The sequence below is a fragment of the Caloenas nicobarica genome, chromosome 18, assembly GCF_036013445.1.
Source record: "Caloenas nicobarica isolate bCalNic1 chromosome 18, bCalNic1.hap1, whole genome shotgun sequence".
NCBI classification, from domain to species: domain Eukaryota; kingdom Metazoa; phylum Chordata; class Aves; order Columbiformes; family Columbidae; genus Caloenas; species Caloenas nicobarica.
The window spans coordinates 11,408,691-11,434,808 of NC_088262.1; the positions used below are offsets into that span (position 1 = coordinate 11,408,691).

General features: G+C 43.9%; 1 protein-coding gene across 1 annotated transcript; it reads left to right on the forward strand.

Moving 5' to 3' along the window:
* Nucleotides 1-456: 456 nt before the first annotated feature.
* On the forward strand, nt 457-26,118 carry LOC135995936 (myosin-3-like). Its single transcript, XM_065647576.1, has 41 exons — nt 457-533; nt 671-723; nt 1,278-1,489; nt 3,695-3,838; nt 3,931-4,087; nt 4,821-4,848; nt 4,930-5,038; nt 5,587-5,679; nt 6,001-6,064; nt 6,154-6,252; nt 7,639-7,742; nt 7,822-7,960; nt 8,522-8,640; nt 8,838-8,987; nt 9,437-9,607; nt 10,263-10,572; nt 10,742-10,818; nt 11,821-11,908; nt 12,000-12,117; nt 13,019-13,142; nt 13,234-13,370; nt 13,446-13,701; nt 13,882-14,124; nt 15,189-15,365; nt 15,446-15,591; nt 15,676-15,766; nt 16,144-16,533; nt 16,636-16,762; nt 18,756-18,874; nt 19,316-19,512; nt 19,718-19,901; nt 20,138-20,303; nt 20,927-21,051; nt 21,243-21,551; nt 21,637-21,840; nt 21,971-22,096; nt 23,423-23,593; nt 23,686-23,790; nt 23,867-23,962; nt 24,086-24,223; nt 25,992-26,118. The coding sequence occupies exons 3-41, from the start codon at nt 1,286-1,288 to the stop codon at nt 26,013-26,015; spliced, it is 5,829 nt and encodes a 1,942-aa protein (XP_065503648.1). The 5' UTR covers nt 457-533; nt 671-723; nt 1,278-1,285; the 3' UTR covers nt 26,016-26,118.

Sequence of the window (26,118 nt, forward strand, 5' to 3'; positions counted from 1 at the left end):
CCCTTGCCCCTGTGCAGCTCTGCCCAGGGATCCTGTGAGCAGCAGCAGTACGGCAGGGCCCTTCTGGACTATTATTTCTCTGACGTGTAGGTGAGAGCAGGTATGAGTGAGGTGCTGACCATGGTCGTAGCTCTCAGGAGAGCATGTTCCCAGTAGAGGAAATTCTCACGACAAAGGGTCTACAAACCACAGTTAGGTCCTGAAGTTACTAAAATGGGAAAAAAGAGCGGCTTCTTTCTTTACATACTGTATATGGCAGAAAATGAACATGACTTGGTGAGAAGGCAGGAATGTCAATCCCTTCCTTCCAAATATAGGGAAGAGGCCAAGCTAAGGGAGGGGGCTGAGCCTATAAAAGCTGTCAGGGAGAAAGCCCTTGCTGGTGGCTCCTGATGCCTTGGCCGTGCTCGTGGCCGTGCTGTGACTGACTGGCAGAGGGGTGGAGAGCTCCTGCCACGGAGCTTGGAGCTTTGCAAGGCTGCAGCACTGTGGGGGGAGATCTGCTGTTGATTCCCCATTGGGCCATTCCTTGGGTAGGGAAGGACTGGTGTCTGCAGTTTACTTTGCTGGTCCTCAGCTGCAGTGATTGCTTACAGTAGGTGAGAAGTATCAGACCTTCGGATAGGCTGTAGATGAGCTGGAGTCTGACCTTTCACTCTTTCTCTTTCAGATACCAGAGATGTCAGCCTCTTCCTTCCTTCTTTCTGTCAACTGATTGTTAAGGTGAGAATTTAAGGCATGAAAACTAGTATCTTGCCCAGACTGGCATGAGCTGTCTCTTCCCTTGCACTTGCTGTGGGCAGGTTCCTGTTCTCCCCTGTGCATGAGCAGGTCCTACAGCACGTGTGTGTTGCCACCCACCCTGGCTGCCTACCAGAGGACTAGGACAGGCTCCATGTAGAAAGGGGGTGGGGGAAATCATGAATGAAGAGGAGAACTGGAAGAAAAACAGACTTCAGGACTTCAGTCTTACTAAGGACTATGTGAATCCTTCAGAGATCCCTCCCCGTTGCCATACTTCCCCAGGGAGCCCTCCTGCTCCTTCAGGCATGGATCCCCTTTCCCTGGGGCCATGGAGGGTGGCAGCTTTTCTTCCTTGCTTTTGTACATTCCATCTTTCAAAGACAAATACCTCCCCCAAGCCCTCATGGCACATGTTCGAGAGATGGGAAGGATGTTTGGGTATCTGCTCTCAGAGCACCCAACTCGGGAGGGCTGGTGGATGTTCAGCTCCACTCTACCCAGCTGCAGGGGCCACAGCAGGGTCTGTCTTTCAGCTTCAGGCATGAGCAGAGACGCCGCCATGGAGATTTTTGGTGAGGCTGCACCGTACCTGCGCAAATCAGAGAAGGAGAGAACAGAAGCCCAGAACCAGCCATTTGATGCCAAGACCTGCTGCTTTGTGGCTGATCCTGAGGTGGAGTACACCAAAGGGAAGATCAAGGCTGCCCAGGATGGGAAGATAACTGTTGAGACAGAGGACGGCAGAGTAAGTGCATTCTCCTGGCCCTCCTCCCTGCCCCGCTGAGGGCTCAGGCTGCCTGCTAGGGAGGGCAAGGAGCACAGAAAGTGTGAGACTAGACTAGAAATCTGCCCTCCCCAGCATCTGCCTCGCCCTCTGACTGGGACAAGCACAGCCTGCAGAGGAAGGTATTGCGCTGGATGTTGGGATGAAGACATCCGTTGAATAATTATTCTTGGTTTAGGCTTTAATGATCAAGCAATGCTCTGAAAGAGGCTGCGTTGTAGCCTTACCAGTCTTAGCATTCCTCTACCTCTGCTTTTAACCCTTTGTCATCTAACACTGTCATATCCGCCAATAAATTCCCTGGTAGCAAAGCAGGCACCTCCTTTGAAAGTCCCCTTTGCACGTGAAATTATTATCAGTGTCACTGGCTGCAAACAGTTTCCTACAGGAGCCTCCAAGGTGTTAATCTTGCAAAAACACTGAAATATCTTAGCAACTTGTGCTCTGGTAACTTTTGTAAGAATAACTGCAGGACCCTAAAGAACTGCCTCAACCAATATCTTGACAGCAGATGCTACCAGATTTTTAAGAATAAAGCAAATAAAGAATAAAGCAGTCACCGCTGGGTCACCCCCAGCCCAGCGCAGTCAGAGGTGTGTGGCTGAGCAGGGGCTTTGCAGGCTGCTGTGCAGAAGGACCTGCTTTCCTGGGGCTGGTGTTTTGTATCCATTTGCATTTTTTGCCTCTGTAGTGTCCTGTGGGAAAGATTTCCACAGTTTAAAATTAGAGTATGTGTAAAGTGCTTCCTGTTTCTGCACTATGCAGCCTGGTAATTTTTGCTTATTTTTTCCCAAGGAGAAAAAGTGAATAATTAGTCTTGCTCTAGCCATAGTTGTCTCTGCCATTCCTGACTTTGCAAACTTCAAAAGTATCTCTTTTTCACCCTCAAATCCTTATCAGGTTATGCCCTCCTCATAGAAAAGCTGTTTCATACCTGTGACCATCTTCGTTTCTCTTCCCTGGATCAGCTCTAGTACAACTATGTCCTTTCTAAGAGGCGTGATCAGTAATGAAGGTTTAAATAAACTGACAGACACATCCTACATAATACTCTCTTCTCTCTTTTCTAATGATTCATAATATTCTAGAGCTTCCTGCCCTCTTCTGAGCATCAAACTTGCATTATGTTAGAAACCTCTGTAGTAACTCCCAGATATGTCTTGTGAGTAGCAGTTAATGCACAATCTCTTATTCTGTACAGAGACTTTCTGTGAATCCTAATTGCTCAAGAGTTGGAACTCTTTAAAAAGGTATTTAGGGACACAGATCACAAAGTTGCTTTTGAAAACAGTGTCCGTAGTTCTTGCTTTGTCAAAAGAAGCCCAAGATAATTCTACTAGTCAGTATCTGAGCTTGGAAATGGTGTTCAATCTCTCTGGATCAAATATGATTGCAGTGATGCTATTTCCTCCTGGGTTTGGAGTAGTCAGCTTGGACCAGTGCCTGGCAGCAGCAATTACAAGCATAAAGCAATGGGAAAAGTCATCTGGAGAAATGAGAACAGGATTTTCAAGCTCCTTCCTGGTTCAATGTGGCCACAATCAGCTGCTGCCATCTGTTGACATGTGCTTTGCTGCACATCTGCCACTGGCCCCAAACATATCCACGGGCTGTGCGACAGGACTGTCACCCACAATGTGAGCCCAGTAGACAGAGCTGTTTAGTAGGACAAAAACCTTTGTTTGATTAGGAATGGCAACAGGCAGGAGTGAAACAACTCTGTTCCAAGGAAGCATTTGCTGCTGAGGAATCATGTGCTCCTGGTGTCCTGTCTGTCCGGTATCGTGCAGTGCGAGTCCCGCAGGCTGGAAGGTGGACGGGCCGGCATCTGTGCCTCTGGCCATTGCTGCCGCGAGCAGCAGCAACTTGAACTTCAGCAGCAGCAATAATGGGTAGAAAGATCTGGTCCAGCACAAATTCTGTCTGTGTGGTTGTAGCAATTCCAGGACAGTAAATTTGCCAGCGTTGTGAAGTTCCTGTGAAGGCAGCAGTGTCTAGCCTGTAATAACCATATCTTGTTTTGCACAGTTAAACAGGAAGAAAGATCTGAATTAGAGCAGCCTTACAGATGTTATTACTTCTCTGTGTTTGTGTCTCTGTGTGTACATACGGAAGAAGCATCAAGAGTTGCTGAATCAAGGTTAACTGTTTCTTTCTGATTTATAGACAGTAACTGTCAAATCTGATGATGTGTATGCCATGAACCCACCTAAGTTTGACAGAACTGAGGATGTAGCCATGTTGACCCACCTGCATGAACCTGCCGTCCTCTACAACCTCAAAGACCGCTACACTTCCTGGATGATCTACGTAAGTCCCGTCTTGCGTCAAAGGAGAAAATCCAGCTGCCAGGAGATGGACTTTGGTGACTCTTCTGGTTTTTGTTTTTTTTTTTCCTGAAGACCTACTCAGGTCTCTTCTGCATCACCGTCAACCCCTACAAGTGGCTGCCGGTGTACAACCCGGAGGTGATGTCTGGCTACCGAGGCAAGAAGCGCCAGGAGGTCCCTCCACACATCTTCTCCATCTCTGACAACGCCTATCAGTTCATGCTGACTGGTGAGCTTTTCTATTTTGACCAGACTCAGAAAAAAAAAGTGTCAGAAACACTGCTTCTGCCATTCCTTATTTGCCATGGGCTCAGTTGCCTTTAACACTTTTACAGCGTGTTACCCCAATTCCTTGTTCTGTGTCATGTTGCAGATTATCTGCTTGAGCTCCAGCTATTGTACTGTGGAATTAGATGTGTGGTGCAAAATCAGCTCCAGATAGTTTTCCCTGTCTCTTAGAACAGGTTTTTATTGTTTTACTGCACATTATTCTGTATTTCTGGTGTAAGTACTAAGCTAAGCACCATACCAGGAACCACTGCAAAGGGAGGTGGCGGTTGAATAGGACACAGTATCTGGGAAGTCCCCAGTCAGCACACCAGCACGTGGCTTCACGCAACTGCAGGTAGGTCCAGAACAGAGATAGAAGAAATATTTTCACCAAAATACATGCTTTTAGTTTGAATCAAGTCCTATCCTGTATTAAAGAGTAATAAAAGTAGAGAATGGTGAAGACAGAAGCAAAGAGCAGAGCGCAGGATGGAGCAAAGGTGAAGAAGAGAAGACAAGAAGTGGAGTGCAGGGAGGAGAAAAGGGGAGGAGGAAAAGACCATGTATCTTTGCAGTTTTGCTGGCAGATATTTTGTTTCTTTCCCTTCAATGGATACCAGGTCTTGGGTTACCTGAGAACCAGCACTTTTCCCTACAGCTTCTCTGACTGTAGCTATTTTTCCCTTTGACAGATCGTGAAAATCAGTCTATCCTAATCACGTAAGTACACATGTCACTTTGAACTTTGTCTCCAACAAAAAATGGGCAGATAATTCTTCATTCTGTGCTTTCTTTCATCAGTGGAGAATCCGGCGCAGGGAAGACTGTGAATACGAAGCGGGTCATCCAGTACTTTGCCACAATTGCAGCGAGTGGGGACCTGGCCAAGAAGAAGGAGTCCTGGGCGAAGGTGTGAGGAAGAAAGGCTTGGCACAAGGGCAGTTCGGGATGTCACCAACTTGTGGCTGGGGACAGCACTAGTGACAAACATTTACCTCAAAATGTGGAATATCTTTGATTAGCTTCAGCCACTCTCTCAGGAGGCAGTAAGACCAGGGCCGATATGCAGTATAGGACCACAACAAATACAAGCCACCAGAGCTGCCACTGTCACTGCCCAGATGTAGCTTTATCTGGACTGAAACCAGGTCTGGGAGATCAGTGTCCAGGATTCTTCATAAGCTCCAGTTTCTTCACATGGACTAGACTGTCCATGTGGCTGAGAGATGAGAGGTCTGACCACGGGAAAAAGTCCAAATATGAGAAAAATTAATTATTTACCATTAACACACACTGCTGGTTCATGGCGCTGTAGTTGAGGACATGCTGTAGTAACACTGTACAGCTGAAATGAAGGGCACATGGCTGCACATATAATCAGGCAAGCCACAATATAGAAACTTTTTCCTACCACATAGCCCATGGTGTTTTTCAATAATTGTTCAAATATTCTCACAGGGAGCGCTCGAGGATCAAATCATCAGTGCTAACCCACTGCTGGAGGCCTTCGGGAACGCGAAGACTGTGAGAAATGACAACTCCTCGCGCTTTGTGAGTTGTATTTCTCTGCCCTGCTGCATTTCTAGTCCTGTTTGCCTGCTCGTTACCTGCAACTGAGAGCCCTTGGGCTGAGAGAAATGTTTTTGCTGACAAATTTCTTGGTTGTTTGTCAGATGCTGATGTGTTTACAGCTGTTTCATGCTCATAGCTGTGTGGGCCTGCAACACACTGTTCCTCTTTATCAATCTTTGAATATCTAAGATAATTCAGACTGATTTGGAGTTGCTGCCACTGAGATTCAAGAGAAAAAAACACTCAAGCATGTTGCCCTGAGAATGCTGCACTGACCACTGCCTTTTGTCTGCTTGCCAGGGTAAATTCATTCGTATTCATTTTAGTACCTCTGGAAAACTGGCTTCCGGAGACATTGAGACCTGTGAGTAAAGGAGAGGGGCTTACTGCTTTACTGCTTTACTGTAAAGTAAAGAAGAGCTTGAAGAATATCTGTGTGCATACATATTACAGATTTACTTGAAAAGTCAAGAGTTACTTTCCAGCTGAAGGCTGAGAGAAGCTACCACATCTTCTACCAGATCCTCTCCAATAAGAAGCCTGAACTGCTTGGTAAGGACAGCCATCACCTGGTGACATTTTACAGTGAAATCAGTATGGGAAACTTTTCCCTTAATGCATCAGCTCAGTGACACAGGGTCCAGTGGCACCTGCTGGCCCAGGGCCATGTGTCACAAGCCCCCAGCTGTGACCCTTTTGACAGGTGCCCCAGGCTGTGCCAGGCACTGAAGCTTTGATCATGTGCTTGTTTATGTCACCTGTATTCCAGCATTGGAGGTGACTGGGTTACCAAAGCCGTACACAGCACTTTTATCTCTATATAACAGTGTCACACTAGGGGTCACTCCGCCTCCAATTTACCGTCCATGGGTAAGCTCTAACGCAACCTGTGTGTAGGTGAGGTGTGGGTGTGGCTAATTTACTCTGCCTTACATCTTGCTGTTCTTGCTGCCGTGGAAAGTCCAGCTTATACAAGCCAGATCCTGTGAATTGTCTTCAATAGAAAGGTGAGAAGTTGCCCGGGTGCAGGTTAGCCAGACATCCTGATCTACAAACCACATATCTGAACTCATCCTATGGGCAAAAGTTCTTCTCTGGTTCCAGCAGAGCCCCTTCAACCTTTTCCCCTTCTCACTGCCATGCTATACCCTACCTGTGCCCTGCCTCTGGCCCAAACCCTTTTGCCACATATTCAGCTACTGTATTCATCCTCACTCCACTCTGCTCGTCCCTCCCAGCTATCCACAGAACATTTCCCAAAGTGGAGCTCCTATCCCCATCCTCCTACTACGTGCCCTCTCAACGTTCACGCCCTCCCTCTTCCCTTTCCAGAGAGGCTGCTGTGTGCCAGGGCACTACACGTCTGTACAAGGACACAGATTTATCTTCCATGTATGAAGGGCTTCCTCTCCTGCATGCTGCACAACCCCACTGCACATCTGCACACCTCTGTTTCTCCTACTTTGCCATAGGATTCAGGACTGAAAATGAGCTGTGAATTCTGGCCTCAGTTAGATGGAGATAAACACACGTGTTTGTATTATTTATGTGCACCAGCACACAACCACAGTGGGTGCAAGGGGCATTCAGGATGCCTTAGTATATGTCATATATGAGGATAAGCATGTACGAGTCTTACCTCAAAGTATTTTTCTTATAAACTGTATCTTTGGGTGGCCCTTGTTCCTTGTCTACCAGTGCTGGGTGTTCAGCTCCCATTTCATAGCATATTAGACTGGGAGGACTGAGCACCTGCCTGGGACTTTCTGCTCATCCAGTGGAAGGCAGATAAATGGCTTTACTCTGTCTTTCTTATCTCTTAATAGAAAACTAAGAGTTTGGGGATGCAAAAGGAAAACAAGCCTGTGAAAGCTTGCTGAGCTGTTGTTCCGTTTTCACTGCTGGGGTCTGTCTGTCACTCCTTTGTTTGCTTTTCAGAGATGGTCCTTATCACAACGAACCCGTATGACTACCCCTTCATCAGCCAAGGGGAGATTTCTGTGGCCAGCATTGATGACCAGGAGGAGCTTGTTGCCACAGATGTGAGTACAATTAGCAAGGAGAGACAGTATCACTTTTGCTGTCACCACCATTGTAGTCAGCTGATCTATCTGTGTGCAGGCAGCCATTGACATTTTGGGCTTCAGCTCCAATGAGAGAATGGGGATTTACAAACTGACAGGGGCAATCATGCACTACGGGAACATGAAGTTCAAGCAGAAACCACATGAAGAGCAGGCAGAGCCAGATGGCACAGCAGGTAACACCTTCATGGCTTGGAGGGATGTATTTCCAACGGTTTTCATACCATTTTTCACTAGAATTTCAAGGAGTCTGCCAGGAAAGAAGCAGTTGTTCCTTGATGAACATAAAAAGAAGATTCAACTTTCAGCTTACCGCGTCCTGTAGAGTCGGTTTCTGCATCCATTTTATTCCTGATGGCTCTGCTGAAGGCCATTGTGCCTGGGACATGTTATTGGAGTGTTCACCAATTCTGGTAACATCCACACTTGTTCTGCTTGGGTGATGTTGTGGAGAAGTGGCTTGAAGGAAAAAACACTCTATTGTGCCATCATCAATGCACTCACTGGTTTTACCACACCTATTGGGGCTGCCAAAGCCACTCCATTGTGAGGACCAGCCCTGCAAGGCTGTTTGGAAAAGTAAATGCGAATGTTGGTCACACTTTGTGGATAGGGTAAAACCAACCAGTTTGCCAGATTTCAGACTGAGCTCTGGCTGACTCCAACACATTCTGTCCATCCTAGCTAAGAAGAAAGTCTTTCAGCTCTTTTTTTTTTTTTTTTTTTTCATTTAACAGGGGCTGACAAAGCAGCTTACCTGATGGGCCTGAACTCAGCAGACTTGCTGAAAGCTTTCTGCTATCCCCGGGTGAAAGTGGGAAATGAATATGTCATCAAGGGCCAAACAGTGGATCAGGTGAGTGTCAGGGAACAGCAGGGACTGTCCTCTCCCTAAGGGATAGGAGTGGGTGCAGGTCACAGGTGAAGATGGTCAAGATCATTAAAGCCTATTAGTGCACTCTGGCTGACAGTGTGTGCGTGGTGGAGGGATGTTTTATTCTGGTGATGTGCCAGCAGTGCACTGACACAGCTGTGTGAACCGTGTCCCCACAGGTGCACCAGGCAGTGAATGCCATTTCCAAGTCAGTCTATGAAAAACTCTTCCTGTGGATGGTGACGCGCATCAACCAGCAACTGGATACAAAACTGTCAAGACAGCACTTTATTGGGGTCTTAGACATTGCTGGCTTTGAGATTTTTGAGGTTTGGTTTTACACAGAGCTCTTAGACTTCTGGCTGTGTTTAAACCCTTTTTTCCTCTTTGACTTTTCTGACCTTTCCTCCTCCTCACCCCAATGTATTCCTCAAAACAGGGCAAATCTCTCTGAAGCTGCTTCTGCCTTTGTAGATCCATCACTCACTTCGTAAGAGAAAAGAAACAGCAGAAGCCTAGCCATGAAGCTGCTGTCTCCCTCCCCACAGAATCTGTATTTGATGACATTGGGGTCACCTAAAATATTGCCCGTGCAGGTTACATCAACCATGTGCTGCACAGCACAACTTTTCTGAAAGCCTGAACCACTCGTGATATATCCTGTATGCTGTTATAAAAACCCTCCAGTGATAGCCTGGCTGACCTTTCCTTGACATCTCTACAAAATAAATTGATTTGAGTCAGTTTAACAATATTAACACATTTATTCAAATATTAGTTCAACAGCCTGGAGCAGCTGTGCATCAACTTTACCAATGAGAAGCTGCAACAGTTCTTCAACCACCACATGTTTGTGCTGGAGCAAGAGGAGTATAAGAAAGAAGGAATTGAATGGGAGTTCATTGACTTTGGGATGGACCTTGCTGCCTGCATTGAGCTGATTGAGAAGGTGAGTTTCTTATGTAGCTTGTGCAATCACACAGATCAGATCTAGAAGGAGTTCTCAAGAGGGTTTGCACTGAGTGCCTTCAGCACAGTCTCTCTGTGAAGCTTCCAGGTCTCCTTACCTCCTCTCTTCCTTTAAACGTAACCCTTGTGATTAATTATCCACTGATTGGAAATGTATTTCCCCTTCTAAAAAGACATGGCTTTTAGTTCTCTGGTCTGTCTTTCTTTCTTGCACATCGTTATCAATTGTCATTTCTTTGTCATATTTACCCCAGTTGTCTTCTGTCTTTGCATACTGGTTCCTCCACAGGTTTTCCTCTCAGTTAAATTCAGATGTTAGAAAGCCTCATGTCTTCTTGTTTTTTTGCTCCTTCTGGATAAGGAGAAGTCACTATTGTATTCCTAGAAGTTACTGCACAGTTTTTGCTTGGCTTTCTTTGTTTTCCCGCCAATGTTTGGGTAGTTCAAAACCCTGCTTATGAAAATCTGGTGTTTCTGAATGTCTTGCCAGCTGTTCATGAAAAATCTTGCTTATCTGCTCCTCCCAAGTTAATTCTCTATAAAATACCTCCAGTACTTCAAGTTTAGTATTTCTTTCACTCCATATTATTATAACTTGAATTCATCTTGTTTGGAAACACCTTTTTACTATTCAGCCCATGGGCATCTTCTCCATCCTGGAAGAGGAGTGCATGTTCCCCAAGGCAACTGACACCTCTTTCAAGAACAAGCTCTATGACCAACATCTGGGCAAGTCCAACAACTTCCAGAAGCCCAAACCTGCCAAAGGCAAGGCTGAGGCTCACTTCTCCCTGGTGCACTACGCGGGTACGGTGGACTACAACATCACTGGCTGGCTGGAGAAGAACAAGGACCCCCTGAACGAAACTGTTGTGGGGCTGTACCAGAAATCATCTATGAAAATTTTATGCAGTCTTTATGCCACCTTTGCTTCCACAGATGAAGGTAAGATTAGAGGATTATACCTCTTGTCTAGTGTTTCCAACTGTTCCTATCACCTGACTTGAATCAGTGTCGAGTCAGTATTTGTGCTCTAAGTATTAGACGCACCATTATAATGCTGTCAAAGGGATCTACAGCAGTACCTCAGTTGGACTGTTATCTAATTTTCCAGCTGAAGATGGTGGTATTCAGAAGAAAAGAACTAAGAAAAAGGGCTCTTCCTTCCAAACTGTCTCCGTACTCTTTCGGGTAGGTGTGTTCTCTGGCACAGCATGGACCAGCTGCAGCAGATGCCAAGAGGCAGTCCTGTCAGACCTTTCTGCACTAGTTCACCATTCCCACTTTCTCTGTTGCCATACGATAATGTGGAAAGTTGCCTTTGGGATCTGGTAAAGGTTAATTTGAATTCTGCTTTGCTGCTGAGGTCCAATGGGATGATGGTGCAGAAGTCATGTGCTTTGATCAGGTTGCACAGTTTCACAAAGCTGTCTTGCCTTTGACCTTTGGTGCTAAGAGCGTCCCTCCTCCATTTGGCTGTAATTGGCTTCTTCCAGGTTGTGTCTGAGTACAGGGCACTGCGTGGCAGCCAGTGCCTTGTAGTCAGTGTGGGCAACATAAACGACGTGTTGCAGCCCCTGGATGCTGCTGTGACACATCCCTATCCTGGGGCCAGGAACAGGCTCAGCACTTCCCAGCAGGATGAGGAGTGCAGCATCCACCTGACCGTGGCATGGGCCATCGCAGAGTATGTCATCGCTGGATGGGATGATTAAAGAAATGCAATGCTAAAAAACTGTCCTGCAGAGCAGATGACTTCTGATGTCATAGCCAAACATTGGTTTTGTGGCTCAGTTATCTTTTAAATATACATGAGTAATATATCTAAGTAATAAAAACAACAAATGAACCCATTCATTCATTTGATCAACAGCTTATTTAATCAAGAAAGTCCACTATTGTTATCCCAGAATATCATTCATTTATTTGCACCCTCATCCTGTTTAATAGTTCTTATGATTAGCTTCTAACCACTAGAGACACATTTTCATTTTAAGACAGGAGGAAAGTTTATCATTTGTGTCCACTGTTGATAGCTATTTACTTCGCTGATGCCTATACAGGATTGTAGAATATTCACTAGAAAAGTAAGGAAAACCTTCTAAATTTTTATTTTTCATCAGAGTAAAATAATATTTATTTGCATTATGTCTTGAAGTAATCTAGAGCTTGCATATGATCTCTTTTTTACAGGAAAATCTAAATAAACTGATGTCCAACTTGAGAACAACTCATCCTCATTTTGTACGTTGTATCATTCCCAATGAAACAAAGACCCCAGGTAATTCATAAAGCATAGATTAGAAATTGGTAGAAAGGCCAATTGACCAATGCTAGAAAATTCAATATATCCCCATGTTGCTCTTTCACAGGTCTGATGGATCACAAGCTTGTTCTGCACCAGCTGAGGTGTAACGGTGTCCTGGAAGGGATTCGAATCTGCAGGAAAGGATTTCCTAACAAGTTATTATATGGGGATTTTAAACAAAGGTCTGTAATAACATTCTTGTGTTTGCATTGAGCCCAATTTATTTGAGAGAAGTGTCTTGCTAAACAAGTCAATCATACAGTTCTTAGGAAAAGACCATTTTAATATTTAACAACTATGGAAAGTATGAAGACATATCTGTTAGCAGGGTCTGTGTGGGCAGTGCCCACCCAAATGTCTTCCTGAGTACTGTATTCCAAAACCTGTTTTCACTTCATTCATATTCATCAGAATGTTTGGGTATTCTTCGTTTAAATCTCAAATTTGACACAAGCATGTTTCAGCAAAAATATGGAGGGTGGTCTATACCACATCCTATATTTAACCACTATCTAGTAGAAGTTCGAACAATGTCGTTTTAATAATTCTAACTAGAATGGTTTTGCTGAAAGGAAATTATGTTAAATCTCATACCACTTTTATGATGAAATTAAAAGCTTGACTGGCAAATGTATCTACATTAACAAAACAGACTTCAGCAGGAGATCTAAATTAGTTCTACATGGTGCGCTCAGTTTGTACAGGGCTAACATTTCTGCAGCACCTTAACTACATTAATTTATAGATTAAGAAAAAAAACCCAACCAAATAATTTAAACTGAGGAACTGCCATGCAAATAAGATCTTTATAAAGGTTTGCTAAATTTAGGGCAATCCGCCTGGGCTCATCTACTTGTTGTATTGGAACAATGGCAGATTTAGGGTCAGATCTCTAAGAACAAAGAAATGACATCACAGGTACGGCACCCAACAGGGTATCCTGGAGAGCAGGGACATTGACAAGGGTGGAAGTGGCATTTTGGGCACTAACTGAAGAAAACAGATCATTTGTTTGTAGTATAGAGAACCTACAGGTGTAAAGATTTCTGAATATGCAAGAACTGTTTTCCTTCATTTTGTCAGATACCACCTCCTGAATGCCGATGTCATTCCGGAAGGACAGTTTATTGATAGCAAGAAGGCGTGTGAAAAGTTGCTGTCTTCCATTGAGATAGATCATACTCAGTACAAACTTGGACACACTAAGGTAAACTTCTAACTTTTCCACACAATGAGGTATCACTCATTGCATTAAAATATAAGCCCAGAGATGACCGATTGCTGTTCTTCGATTGCAGGTGTTCTTCAAGGCAGGTTTGCTAGGTGTCTTGGAAGAGATGCGAGATGATTGCTTAGGAAAACTCATCACAAAGACACAGGCTCTATGCAGGGGATACCTCATGAGACTTGAATTCAAAAGAATGTTCAACCAAAGGTGTGTGTCTTCTGTGAGGTCTGGTTTCTCAAAAGGGGCTTTTTTCATGGTGCTGATGGATCCTGTTGATTTCAGGGAGTCCATCTGCTGCATCCAGTACAACATCCGTGTGTTCATGAAGGTCAAGCACTGGCCCTGGATGAAGTTGTACTTCAAGATGAAGCCCCTCTTAAAAAGTGTAGAAACTGAGAAGGAAATGGCCACAATGAAGGAAGAGTTTCAGAGAACGAAAGAAGAACTGACTAAATCAGAAACCAAGAGGAAAGAACTGGAAGAAAAGATGGTGACTGTGATGCAAGAGAAAAAGGACCTGGAGCTGCAAGTACAGATTGTATGTAATTTTAAACGATTTTTGGTTCCTCGTATCACATGAGCTTTGTCTGAGTGTTCAGGAAGGGCCTGAGTGGAAATTATTTTATTTCATGTTCCAGTTGTATAATGAGCAGGTAATTTCTGCAAGTGTCAGTTCCAATACGTGACAATGAAACACATTTCTGTTTTCTGTAAAAAGGAAAGTGAAAATTTGGCTGATGCTGAAGAAAGATGTGACCAGCTGATCAAAGCAAAATGCCAGCTGGACATAAGAATGAAGGAGTTAATGGAAAAACTGGATGATGAAGGAGAGATAAAGGCTGATCTGTCTGCCATAAAGACGAAGCTGGAGGATGAATGCTCTGAGCTGAAAAAAGATATTGATGACCTTGAGTTAACATTGGCCAAGGCTGAAAAGGAAAAGCATGCGGCAGAAAACAAGGTACTTTTTATTTCTGCTATTTGTACTTTTAGTAATAGTTGATCTGTGTATAATAGGATGTAACTTGAACAATAACACGATGTTGTAGAAGGAAATCTATGGGCCTGGTGTTAAATTTGGTCACCTCAGTTGTGCAGGAAAACTAACCCATAAGATCCTGCACTTGGGTCACAACAAGCCCATAAACGCTACAGGCTCAGGGAAGAGCGGCTGGAAAGTGCCTGGCGGAAAAGGATCTTGAGGTGTTCGTCAACGGAGGCTGAACATGAACCAGCATGTGCCCAAGTGGCCAAAAAGGCCACCAGTATCCTGGCTTGTACCAGCACTGGTGTGGCCAGCAGACCCAGGGCAGTGACCATCCCTGTGCTGGGCACTGATGAGGCCAAACCTCAAATCCTGGGGTCAGTTTTGGGCCCATCAGGCCAAGAAAGCCCTTGAGGTGCTGGAGCGAGTTGAGAGAAGGGAATGGAGCTGGGGAAGGGGCTGGAGCACAAGTGTGATGGGAGTGGCTGAGGGAGCTGGGGGTTCAGCTGGAGAACAGGAGCTGAGGGGAGACCTTCTGATCTCGGAACTCCCTGAAAGGAGCTTGGAGCCAGGGGGGTCGGGCTCTGCTCCCCAGGAACAAGCGATGGGACAAGAGGAAACAGCCTCAAGTTGCGCCAGGAGAGGTTGAGGTTGAGCCCGGAAAGGGCTGTCGGGCATTGGAACAGGCTGCCCAGGGCAGTACTTGAGTCACCATCCCTGGAGGTGTTTGAAAAGCAGGTAGACGTGGCACTTCAGGCTATGGTTCAGTGCTGGACTTGGCAGTGCTAGGTTAACGGTTGGACTCAATGATCTTAAAGGTATTTTCCAGCATAAATGATTCTATGATTCTAAAAATGTATTAAAATGAAAGTTCAGAATTGCTTTGTGACTTCAGAAGTGTTGATATATAAGCAGAGAGATTGTATAGTTTGAGCATATAGTGCAACTAATTAAGTCTCTTTGATAGTTTAGCAACAAGTTTGTTGCCTCTATAAACCCCAAAATTATTAGTGACTTTCAAGTATTTTGCCTTACAATAGGTTAAAAATCTGACTGAAGACATGAAAAATTTGGATGAGACAATTGTGAAGTTAATCAAGGAGAAGGCGGCACTGCAAGAAGCCCACCAGCAGGCACTGGATGACCTGCAAATTGAGGAGGACAAAGTTAATACTCTCACCAAAGCCAGGATCAAGCTGGAGCAACAAGTGAACCATGTGAGCACGTTTAACACAAGGAGAAGGGGCAGATCCTTCAGGTGTTCCATCAGTCATCTTTATATTTGTTTATGTTACAGGTTGAAGGGTCTTTAGAACAGGAAAGGAAAGCTTGTATGGATATTGAACGAATGAAAAGGAAGTTTGAGGGAGACTTGAAACTTGCACAGGAAACCATAGTGGATCTGGAGAATGATAAACAACATTTAGATGAAAAATTAAGGAAGTATGTAAAAAAAAGTGACGAATTTACTATTTGTTTTTAACTGGACATATTTTCTTTTTATTGAAAAAAACATTTCCTTCACAGGAGAGACTTTGAATTTAACCAGATGCAAAATAAAATTCAGGAACAGCAGAATTCACGTATTCAATTGCAGAAGAAGATCAGAGAATTGCAGGCAAGAGTCTTTATGTAATAACTTCATCTTTACTGCTTGCTTGTTTAAACTGTAGTAGCATGAATGATGCTTGCCCACAGTTGGTAACTGATAAAATCTCTGACCCAGTCACAGTAAATACCTCTATACGTTGTAATATTTTTCTCCACACAACAGAAAGCTGTGATCTAAAGTCAGTATGAGTTGATCCATAGGTTTTTCCTGTTGGTAAGCCTTTGCCTGCAATGGTAAAACAGTGAAATTCAAAGGGACTTTGTTTTGCTTATGATGTCCAAAACAATGGGCTTGGATTCTACTATGACAGTTATGTGTTAACCTAAACATTGAATTATCTGTCCCCTTATTAATTCCTGGTGTGCTGTTTCCTCATTATATAGGCCCATATTGCAGAGCTGGAAGAGGAGACCACGAATGAGAAAGCAATGCGGGCAACAGCAGAGAAGCATTGTGGTGAGCTGGCTCATGAACTTGAGGAAATCAGTGCAAGACTTGAAGAGACTGGAGGAGCCACCACCGCTCAATCTGAACTTCGCAAGAAGCGTGAGGCAGAGTTTCAGAAGATGCGTCGTGACCTGGAAGAGGCCACACTGCAGCACGAAGCCACAGCTGCTGCCCTGCGCAAGAAGCACGCGGACAGCACAGCTGAGCTTGGGGAGCAGATTGACAACCTGCAGCGAGTGAAGCAGAAGCTGGAGAAGGAGAAGAGTGAGCTGAAGATGGAGATTGGCAACTTGGCCAGTAGTATAGAGACCATTACTAAGTCCAAGGTGTTTCTTTATAAGTGAAATACTTGACAATATTTCTGTCTGTTAGGAATTTAATGCAATACAATGCACATGCACGGTTTCCACTTTCTTACTCTCTTTCAGGCTAATCTGGAAAAAATGTACTGCACCCTGGAAGACCAGATGAGAGATACGAAAGCCAAATTTGAAGAAAACCAGAGAAATATGAATGAGATGGTTATACAAAAGGCTCAGCTCCAGACAGAGTCTGGTAAGGGAGGCACTAAGATATGCTGAGGGGATATTTTTTCCTTTCAGTAGCAGAGAGAACCTCTAACATGTACCGTGAGGGAGACCTAATTGTTCCCATGGTGCGTATTCTACCACCAGGCTAATTGGTACAGGCACAGACAACGTTAGAAATAAATCAAAGGAAGTGAGTTCACGGGTGACACTTTAAAGTTCGTGTGCCAGTTGCAAGCATAATTCCCAGAATGATGTGACATAGCTTGCTGATTCCATGCAGGGAAAAGGAATATCATCTGGTGGCTAAAAAATGTAATAAGAGATAGAATTGGAATTAGAGAATCGTGTGAATTTAGAAAAAGAAAGAAAAACAACAGAAACATTTTGAAGGATTAAAATATATTGTGCAGTGATTCACCCCAGAGCAAGGGAGAGCTCCAAAGGGACCTGATCATAAAACGGGAAACTAAGATTAGATGCCTGCAAAATGCAGATCGGGATGCAAAAATGAAAAAGAGCTGCTGATCTTCAAAAAATGATGGAGAATTAGAATGCAAATCAGGAGAAAACATGTATTGGGATAATACGTATGAATGGAAAAAAGAAGAGAAGATGGTGATACCAGCATATCCAATGAGTACTGCCACCGTCCCACGGCAGAGAGGTGCTGCAGATCAAACTAGTCTTGTTACATTAAAAGAAATTACACCAGAGGATGTAAAACAAATAGCTGCGGATCTTGGGCCACAGAAAGAAAGTACAGTTGTGGACTGGGCTGTGTCACTTCTAGAATCTGCTTCCAAAATTTAATAAAGTAGGAGTGAAATGGGTAAACTGGTTATCCTCTGTGCTACACCAGCTCTTAGCCAGGTTAAACATCACACACCAAGGGACTGTTGTGTGGCCTCCTTGATGACTGCCTGAACTCAAACTGCACAACAGACAGGTGAGGCAAAAAAGGCATCGGCAGCACTAACACTGACCCATAAACTGGGAGACGATGGGGTGTTGCTCAGATATGAGCAGGACAAAATACGATGTCACCCAGTCCCAATGGAGCACAGGCAGCTCCACTCCTCTGCAGCCATGGGGCAGGGTGCTTGTAGCACTGGGTGCCCAAACACACCGCACTGTATATTGCAAATGCCTTTGTGGAAAAAGGTAGGGAAACCTACCTGGAATTAGTTATAGAGATAGTACAGAATATTACGAAGTATTGTGAAGTGATTTTAGGAGAAAAGGAAGAAAAGGGCAAAGTTCCCTGTGCAGGCCAAGCAGGACTAGAGACTTAGAGTAACCCAGCAAGTGAACAGCAGAGGAAGTTTCCAGAGCAGACAAATAGAGAAAGGAGAGGTCAAATAAACATTGGTAATGGGTAGGAAAGCAGAAGAAATTCACTAAGCCTGTGCAAAGTGGTGGAGAGTATTGAAGTGTTTAGTTAGTAGAAGTGATGGTAAATTTGAATGGGAAGCAAACACAGAATAAGCTAGAAAGAGTGATACAGCTTGAAGAGAAACGTGTAGACCTAGAGACAATAGCCCTAATGTTCTTTTAAAAATGAATGTCAGTTTAGAAAAAATTTAGAATGGGTAACAAACGAGAAAGAGAAACGAACGTTTGAAACCATAGAGAAACTAAGTGCCATGCATGTAGGTAGTTAAAGTTGAGAGAATTTTGGGTTAATTGTGGGTATGTGGAAGTTTGAATGAAGAGCAAAACTCATTATTAAAGCAGAACAGGAGTAACATTGAAGGAGATAAATAGATAAGTGTTGGAGGAGACTTACATCTATATTGTTATTTCATTACTAAACCCTGCATTACTCTAAAAGTAAATATGACATGGTAAAAAATATATATGCAATGAGAATGGTAAAAGTATATACACAAAGGTAACAACTGCTAACATAAACAATGTTGTGTCATTCCACTTGTCTGTTACTAATTATTATTTATATATGAATGTTTTCAGGATGCGTAATCTGGACACTACTGGAAACTTGTGTTCTCTTGTCACAGGTGAACTAAGCCGTCAACTTGAAGAGAAAGAAACCATAACATTGCAGCTGTCCGGAAGCAAGCATGCAATTGCACAGCAAGTAGAAGAACTTAAAAGGCAGCTAGAGGAAGAGATGAAGGTAGTTCTAACTATTGAGTCTATATACAGTCTATACAGTCTAACGCAATAAAATTACTACTGGGCAGGATGCGTGCAGTGTACATTGTGTTTAAGTGCTTTGCTAAAGAGGTCTCTGACTTGTTATAAGTGGTTTCACTTTTGGTTAATGTTTTTGCATGTTTTTTAACTTTAAAAACACAATCTGTGTGATTTTCTTCTATAGCCCCATGGAGGAAAAGCTAAAGCATATGCCAAGGTGAAAGCATCACTGTTGGTCTTTTCTAGCGGTAGAGTTGAGAAAAGTTGGTTGCAGCTGAAGAAAACTGCCTGAACACTTACAGACCTCTGGCCCTTTGTCTTCTGCCCAAGCTGCAGTGACCATATTTTTATTGTGCAAGGTCATGGGGTCACCTGCCAGTCACAGATAACATAAATACATGATATTATGGGTCATTTTTAGGCCAAGAACGCCCTGGCCCATGCCCTGCAGTCTGCTCGCCATGACTGTGACTTGCTCCGGGAACAATATGAGGAGGAGCAGGAAGCCAAGGGGGAGCTGCAGCGTGCGCTGTCCAAGGCCAACAGTGAAGTGGCCCAGTGGAGAACCAAATACGAGACTGACGCTATTCAGCGCACGGAGGAGCTGGAGGAGGCCAAGTACGTGATAGAGCAGGTGAACTGTCTGGATGTTGTATACATTGTGCAGAACATACACCTACTTTTAGTAGCCTGACCTAAGTTATTTTTTGGGGTTTGCACATACGCTTAATTAAAATAAAAATCTCATATTGTACTTATTAAATTATGTACATAATACACTGATTTTTTGACTCACATACTTGTTTTATTTATATTCCTTAAGGAAAAAACTCTCTCAGCATCTCCAGGAAGCAGCGCAGCAGGCAGAGACTGTGAATTCAAAGTGTGCCTTCTTGGAGAAGATGAATTTGCAGTTGCAGGGAGAAGTGGAGGATCTGACAGTAGACGCAGAGAGAGCAAACACATTGGCAGCTGCTCTTGGCAAGAAACAGCAGCACTTTGATAAGGTGATAAGTGAGCACAGTATCTTTTAAGTCTAGCCTTCCTAGAAGGCCAAACTAATATTCCCTACTTAAGTCAACAGTGAAATCAAGTTGAGTCTAACAGTTATAAGCTCCTCTAGAGCATGGCAATAGGAATTTGTTCTGTTTTCAGAGACTGCAGTATTTATCTAGTATGTAAAACAGCTACAAATAAAAAATGTTTTCTGTACTAGCAGAAAATGAAACATGGTGTCTTTCAGGTTGTGGCAGAATGGAAGAGAAAGTACGAGGAGAGCCAGCTGGAGCGGGAAGCTCTCTCTAAAGAATCGCGCTTGCGGAACACAGAGCGTTTCAAAGTGAAAAGTGCCTATGCGGAAACCTTAGATCAGCTTGAAACAATCACACGGGAAAACAAGACTCTCAAGCGTAAGTGTGTGGCTCTGGTTTCTCATTAACTGTTCATAGTTCCACCACAACAAGACATGCTCTGCAAGCACGCATGTGTCTGCGCTGAGTGCGCTGCGTTACAGGAATCTATCATTACTATTCTCTCCGTTTTAATGGAGAATGTAAATATCACACCAAACATTGTCAAGCAAGTTTGTAAAGTGACTAAGCCAATAAAGCCTGTGTCTTGGGTCACCACTATCTGCTGCAGAGATGTGAGATCAAGGGTATTTATGTGCCACTCGCAGATAAAGTGGTGCTCTCAAAAGGCTGTGCAGCTTGAGAAAGTGAATTTTACAGATGCACCGTGAACATGTAATGACAAGAGCTGTAGTGTAACCCCAATGGCCTATCTAGGGACATAAACACATGCAGGGATCTTCCAGACTCTCTGTAAGGAGGGCTGTGAAACCACCCCGATGCCCCTGTGTTTATGTCATCCTGGCTGTATCTGTTTTTATCTGTACATACATGTGCAGCTGTGTATGCATGTATGTATATGTATACATGCAGATATACAAAAGAGGTGTTGAACACAGTCAGAAAACATAAGAGTTCAGCTTCTGTGGCTACCACAGGCTGATGTCATTCTTATCCCACAGAGGAAATAGCTGATCTGACTGAACAAGTTACTGAAAATGGCAAAATGATCAGACACCTTGAGAAAGCCAAAAAGCAAGCTGCAGCAGAAAATTCTGAGCTGCGGTTAGCTCTGGAAGAGGCAGAGGTGAGTTACTTTAAATATTAGTGGAAAAAGTAGAGAGCAGTCTGAACAGCTTTCTGTTCTCTCTTCTGGCTGTGTGCAAGGTTGATTGCCACAAACATCAGGAGTTTGTGTGAAGTCACTGAGCAACATCACAATTATTATGTTCTCTGAAATGTTATTTTTGTGTGTTTTTCCCTTTTTTTCTTTTAAAGGCATCTCTTGAGCATGAAGAGGTTAAAATCCTTGGTGTCAACCAAGAACTGACTCAGATTAAATCAGAAATCAACAGAAAGATTGCTGAGAAAGCTGAGGAGATCAGCCAGTTAAAAAAGAACCATCAAAGGACTGTGGAGATGATGCAGGGTGTTTTGGATGCTGAGATCAGGAGCAAAAGTGAATCCTTAAGGCTGAAGAAGAAGATGGAGGGAGACCTGAATGAAATGGAGAGCCAGCTGAGCCATGCCAACCGTGTGGCTGCCAAGGCACAGAAACACCTGCACAGCATCCAGGAAGTTCTCAAGGTCTTGGTTTGCCTTTCTGCTTGATTCGTTTTTAAGCACAGTATCTGAGAAATTAATTAGGACAAAATTGGCTCTCCATATTTAGGACACGCAGCTGCACTTGGACGATGCTCTCAGGACACAGGAGGACCTGAAGGAGCAGGTGGCCATGGTGGAGCGCAGAGCAAACCTGTTACAGGCTGAAATTGAGGAGCTACGGGCAGCCCTGGAGCAGACGGAGCGTTCGAGGAAACTGGCTGAGCAGGAGCTTCTGGATGCCACCGAACGTGTGCAGCTCCTCCATAGCCAGGTAGTTTGTTCTGCTAAAACGGACATATTTTTTGGTCAAGTGATTCAGAGAGTAAGAACAAATAGTAGTTCATGGTGTCCATGTGGAAGCAACCAAAGACACTCAAGGCCTCTATTTTTCTCCTTCATAGGGCACCAGCCTTTTTAATACAAAGAAGCAGCTTGAAACTGATATGGCACAAATGCAAACTGAGATGGAAGATATTACTAATGAAACAAAAAGTGCTGAAGAAAGAGCACAGAAGGCAATCACTGATGTGAGAATGTTACTTTGTTTTTCTCTTCAAATTTTCGGGGCTTCCCAACTGCATTGCTGTTGGGAGTTGAAGTAAATACTCTGGTCACGAGCTGGAAAAAGAACCAGTCTGTGGGCCTGGTTGAAGAGGTTACGTGTCAGAGGAGGATTAGAGCAACAGGGGGCTTGTTCTGCTGACAAATGAGTTCTTGGGGCTGTTGTCATCATAATGAACTAAGTCTAGATTTAGTCAGTCTAAAACAAATAACTCCAGTGCTGCATGAAAATGTAAAACACACACATACACACAACCCCTCCCCACTAGCACTATTGAAACCAGTGAAGTGTCTCATATATTTAAACACTTGTCTTTTGAAAATGCTATTTAAGAACTTTTAAAAGGAGAATTGTGAGTTTCCATTCAAAATCGGTGCTATATTGTCCTGTGCAAGGCCAGTGCAGCTCAGGCAGGCAATAGGGCTGGTATATCAGGGGACCCAACCTGCTAATGATTTTTGAGGCACAGGATCAAAATAAAATCTTAACGCTTAAAAACATTACTTGGAGTTAAAATAGACGGAAAACTTCTCCACTTGCTCATGAAAATGAAGAAAATCAGATTGTTTGTGTTCTGTTTGAATAAAACAGAAATAGAGCATTACAGTGAATTATACACACACACACACATATATACAATTTCTAATGCCATTATTTTATTCTCACATTTTTCAATTTAGACTTTTTCAGGTATTTTTTTGCCAAAGCAATCTGTTAAATTTCACATTATTTGTGAGTAACGTCATTCAATATTTCACCAAAATGCTTAATATGATTGTATAGAAATCAAATATTTGAAAGCAAAATATATCCTAGTTTTGTCTTAAATAACATAGATTGTTTGAAACTATTTTCTACTGTGTAACACTGACTATCCAGGCTGTTGTGGCAATCGCAAGGCACAGCTCACAGGCTCCATCACACTCCCGTGTGTTATGGGAGAAGCCACTCAGCTGTGCCGTGCCCTGCTCCTGAGCTTTGCTGTGGCTTCTGCTCTGCCCTGCGGCATCTGGATTTCAAGGAATGTCACCGCAATGACCATACAGTGAGACAGAGAATTTATCCTCTGTCCTTCCACGTTTTGCATGTGCAGCCAGGCAGATTTTTTCCCATCCTTCTCCCTGCTGTTTTGCATCTTGTTTCTGCCACTACCATGTCACAGGAAAAAAATGAAGCAGGAAATGTAGTGGGATGAATGGTCAGCAGCAACCAGGAATAAATCCTCAGGTGGGGCACAGCACGCACTGTTCTGTTGCATTCTTCCAGTTTCTTGTGTCATCTCCCTTCCAAGGCAGCCATGATGACAGAAAAACTGAAGAAGGAGCAGGACACCAGCGCCCACCTGGAGAGGATGAAGAAGAACCTGGACCAGACGGTGAAGGACCTGCAGCTCCGTCTGGACGAGGCTGAGCAGTTGGCCCTGAAGGGAGGCAAGAAGCAACTCTTGAAGATGGAGGCCAGGGTGAGTACCGTCACTGAACATGAGTGCCTAAGAGACCTTTCTTCTCTGAGTCCTGTGTGAGGGATCAAGCCAATTGTTGATTGATTCACCAGATCCGAGAGTTAGAAGCTGAGCTGGAAGAAGAACATAAACAATCCGCAGAGGCTATGAAAAATGTGCGCAGATATGAACGGCGTGTCAAAGAGCTTACTTTCCAGGTGGATATAAATGGAAAGCAATTCTCCTGATGCTTTGTCTCCCAAGGATGTATAATTGCACATTCCCTTTCCACAGAATGAAGAACATAGGAAGAACATGATGAGGTTACAAGATCTGGTAGATAAACTGCAGATGAAAATCACATCCTACAAAAGACAAACTGAGGAAGCTGTAAGTCACTAAACAGAAGCAAATACTTATTTACCATTTTCTAGGACTGTCAATTTAAAAGTTGGCTCTCTGCCCCAGCATGTTGCCAGATGGTTTTTAGTTCCTTTTGTTTTGCCATTTCAGGATGAACAAGCCAATACTAATCTCTCCAAATTCAGAAAAACACAGCGTAAGCTAGAAGAGGCTGAGGAAAGGGCAGATATTGCTGAGAGTCAAGTAAACAAGCTCAAAGCCGAAACCCGAGAAGTCCCTTCTACAAAGGTAAGCCTTTATTGCAGGAGGCAGGTGTGCAGTTCATACTGTTTGCTCAAGTGAGTCAAGCAGTGGATTTGTGCCTTGCTGGTGGGTATAGCCATCATTCAGAAAGGACAGTTCTGGAAGGAAGGGACTTCGAAGAAAGGCTGAGAGAGTTGGGATTGTTCAGCCTGGAGGAGACTTCGAGGAGGCCTTTCAATATATAAAGAGTGTTTAGAAAGACAGAGAAAGTTTGGGCCTGTTGTGATAGAACATGGGGCAATGGTTTTAAACTGAAAGAGGGTAGGTTTAGGTTGGACATAAGGAAGAAATAGTTTATGGTGAGACACTGGAACAAGTTCCCCAGAGAAGCTGTGGATGCCCCATCATTGGAAGTGGTCAAGCTCAGATTGGACAGGGCTTTGAGCAACCTGATCTAGTGAAAGATGTCCCTGACCATGGCAGGGGTGTTGGACTGTATGATCTTTGAAGGTCCCTTCCAACCCAAACCATTCTGTGATTCTATGACTGGCATTTCAGGTTCTGGTGCTGAGCATGACCCCCCTGGCTCGTTTAATCACATTAGTTTCAGATTTAAGAAACTGTCTCATAAAGTGAAAGTAATGAGAGCAAACCTAACTCTGAACATTCCTAAAAAACCTTTTTTGAGCTTTAGGCAGAATTAACAGTCTGATTGAGAAATATGCAGCAGCACTGTGTCTTTAGCTGAGCTTCCTGGGCAGTTGTCTATCTCCAACCCAAGACTGATACAAGATCTAGAGCCTGTTTTTCCTGGTGTGATCTGAGCAGATGTAGCACCTTTTGACAGCACTAGTCTAGCTTAGTTTGTGGTTGGAGTTAAAATACCCCCAGTCCACATTTTGGAAAAATTACTAGTGCCTAGAGCATGTTTCCGGGAAGTGGAGAACCTTGGCTCCAGATTGCCTTCTGCTTACCCATAGCATCCTCTTAGTCACACAGCATTTTAACTGTGGAAGAGATGCTATGGAGAACATGCTTTCTCCTGAAGGCTCTGGCCTGAGACTCAATAGACAATGTTGGTTCTGCCAGAGGCTGGTGTGCAACTTCCAGTGAGTCACTCAATGCCATGCTCCAGTAAAGGGCTTTGATTCCCCAGTACCTGTGAGGTATTGTGCCAGGATCCCAGGGGAAGCCCTTGGAAGGCTGAGTCCAGGTTCCTGAGCAAAGTCTCTGGACATGAGATTACCTTACAGAGGGAATGCTGACTCTCGAATTGGAAGCCCAGACAGGGGCAAGATTTCAGGTATCTCCTATTGGGTATGCCACGGTAAAGGCAGGTTGAACATGCTGACTATGGGCAACTCTCTCTGCAATATGCTGTAGTTTTAGATCTTGCTTTGAGGTGCCTGATATTGTGAAGTATATACAGAGCCTGGGCACCTGGCATGAATTCTGGATTCCACTCTGGGAGGCCTGAAAATTGAACATTGTACTGTCTAAATCTTTGAATAGATCCCATGGATTTATGCATCCTTTTACTCCCTTACATGGTTTGCATTCCCTTTTGGAAATGCTGGGATATTCCTTGTCCCGGAGGATGGGGATGTGGTTTGTTTAAGCACAGCAACAGTAAAGCAACCAGTCTGACTGCATGACATTTGGTGATGTGTGCCCTTAAGGGTTACAGACACTGCGACATTGACCTGGGCTCCACCTGCACATTCTGGCTGAATGGTGCATTGAGACAGGTGATTTTAGGGACCAAAAGGCTTATCTTGATGTATGTGGATTAACCAAAGCATCTCCTTTCCAGGTGGTGTTAGGAAGTGACAAATGAGCTTCTTCTGGGGTAACTAGAACTTACACAAAGGATCTTTCCAGCTCTGGATTTGCAGTAGCTAGAGCTACACTGGTAGGAAGCAATCTTCTGTTTGCTTATG

Bases quoted from the DNA above. Each gene is read 5' to 3' on its own strand.
- LOC135995936 (XM_065647576.1), top strand. From the start codon at position 1,286: ATGAGCAGAGACGCCGCCATGGAGATTTTTGGTGAGGCTGCACCGTAC. The intron at 13,143-13,233 runs GTAAACTTCTAA...CTTCGATTGCAG, and splicing joins ACAAACTTGGACACACTAAG to GTGTTCTTCAAGGCAGGTTT. The intron at 13,371-13,445 runs GTGTGTGTCTTC...TGTTGATTTCAG, and splicing joins AAAAGAATGTTCAACCAAAG to GGAGTCCATCTGCTGCATCC.